This window comes from Penaeus monodon, chromosome 30, assembly GCF_015228065.2.
Source record: "Penaeus monodon isolate SGIC_2016 chromosome 30, NSTDA_Pmon_1, whole genome shotgun sequence".
Lineage (NCBI taxonomy): Eukaryota > Metazoa > Arthropoda > Malacostraca > Decapoda > Penaeidae > Penaeus > Penaeus monodon.
Genome location: NC_051415.1, coordinates 33,130,777 through 33,131,003, shown reverse-complemented (window position 1 = coordinate 33,131,003; position 227 = coordinate 33,130,777). Strand labels below are relative to the sequence as shown.

At 30.8% G+C, this 227-nt stretch overlaps 1 protein-coding gene across 1 annotated transcript in view; it reads left to right on the top strand.

The window, feature by feature from the left end:
- LOC119592427 (ubiquitin carboxyl-terminal hydrolase 16-like) overlaps positions 1-227 on the top strand; it is a 48,003-nt gene that overhangs the window by 37,280 nt on the left and 10,496 nt on the right. Inside the window, exon 18 of the mRNA XM_037941250.1 lies at positions 6-74. Coding sequence (XP_037797178.1) covers positions 6-74 — 69 coding nt within the window. The remainder of the gene's footprint in view (positions 1-5; positions 75-227) is intronic.

The following is a 227-nucleotide window of genomic DNA, read 5'->3' as shown; positions in this document are numbered from 1 at the left end:
ATCAGAAGAGACAGACAATGAGGTCAAGGATAATGAAAGTGACATTGCCAGTTCTAAGAAAAAGTCTTCCACAGGTAAGTAAATTAATCACATTTTTTTTCCTTATATGTGTTGTCAGGTTTGTATGTATTAGTTTGTGAAGTTAGATTTAAGGTTACAGGGAGCTAATGAGTTAACTGATTTAACATTAGAATTTCAAATGTATGAATGTGTAGTAAATGTACATA